Source organism: Halyomorpha halys, unplaced genomic scaffold, assembly GCF_000696795.3.
Source record: "Halyomorpha halys isolate HHAL.00 unplaced genomic scaffold, Hhal_1.1 Scaffold356.1, whole genome shotgun sequence".
NCBI lineage: Eukaryota > Metazoa > Arthropoda > Insecta > Hemiptera > Pentatomidae > Halyomorpha > Halyomorpha halys.
Window position 1 is genome coordinate 284228 of NW_027111799.1, and position 781 is coordinate 285008.

At 27.8% G+C, this 781-nt stretch overlaps 1 protein-coding gene across 1 annotated transcript in view; it reads left to right on the forward strand.

Moving 5' to 3' along the window:
* The window catches only part of Hr3 (Hormone receptor 3), a gene marked incomplete at its 3' end in the record, with an annotated part of 109308 nt that overhangs the window by 91941 nt on the left and 16586 nt on the right, over positions 1-781 (forward strand). The window contains 1 exon segment of the mRNA XM_067049782.1: positions 83-261. Within this exon segment, the coding sequence (XP_066905883.1) occupies positions 83-261 (179 nt within the window).

Genomic DNA, 781 nt, shown 5'->3' on the forward strand with positions numbered 1-781 from the left:
TTTTTTTTTTATTGCTAAGTGACAATTAATAAACAGTTTTGAGTTGTTGGTTTTTTGTTTTTTTTAAATAATATTTTTTCAGGTACACTTATGGCAGTGATGTCGGATCGTACTCGTATAACTACAGTGGTCAGGTAACTGCAACTATGCAATACGATATATCTGCAGATTTTGTAGATAGCACAACAACAGCCTATGACCCAAGACCGAGCATAGACCAGATCTCAGACTCAAGTATGATGGGCAACGTTGTAACGACAGGTTAGTTTTCTGTTTTATTTTGTATTCTTATGCAACCTATCCAATAAAAAAAAAATACTTTAGTACGTTTATGAATTAGATAGAAAGGCTTTAATTTGTAAAAAAAAGTATACATTTTTTAAACCTGAATTGAGATTATAAACAATTGAAAAAAATTTAATGTTTATCTACCAGAATGATTTAGCTGAAATTTTCATGAACAAAAAACCAAAGCACTTTTATTTATTTATGTATACCATAGTGAACTTTCAATGAAATGACTTTCGTATTGGTAGCTTATGCTGCTAACTACTTTTCATTCATCCCAGGATGTAGTTATATTTAATTCTGTTGTAGTTTCCAGTAAATCAATAACTTATATTTCTCCATTATTTTTAAATATATAGCAGAAGTTATTTGAAATAAAAGAGAAACATAGTCAAACCTTGGAATAAAAAGTATCACTAAAAGAAAAAGTATATTTTTCTTAATTAGCTAACATTATAACTTTCATTTGGATTAAGGAAAAGGAAAAATTAAA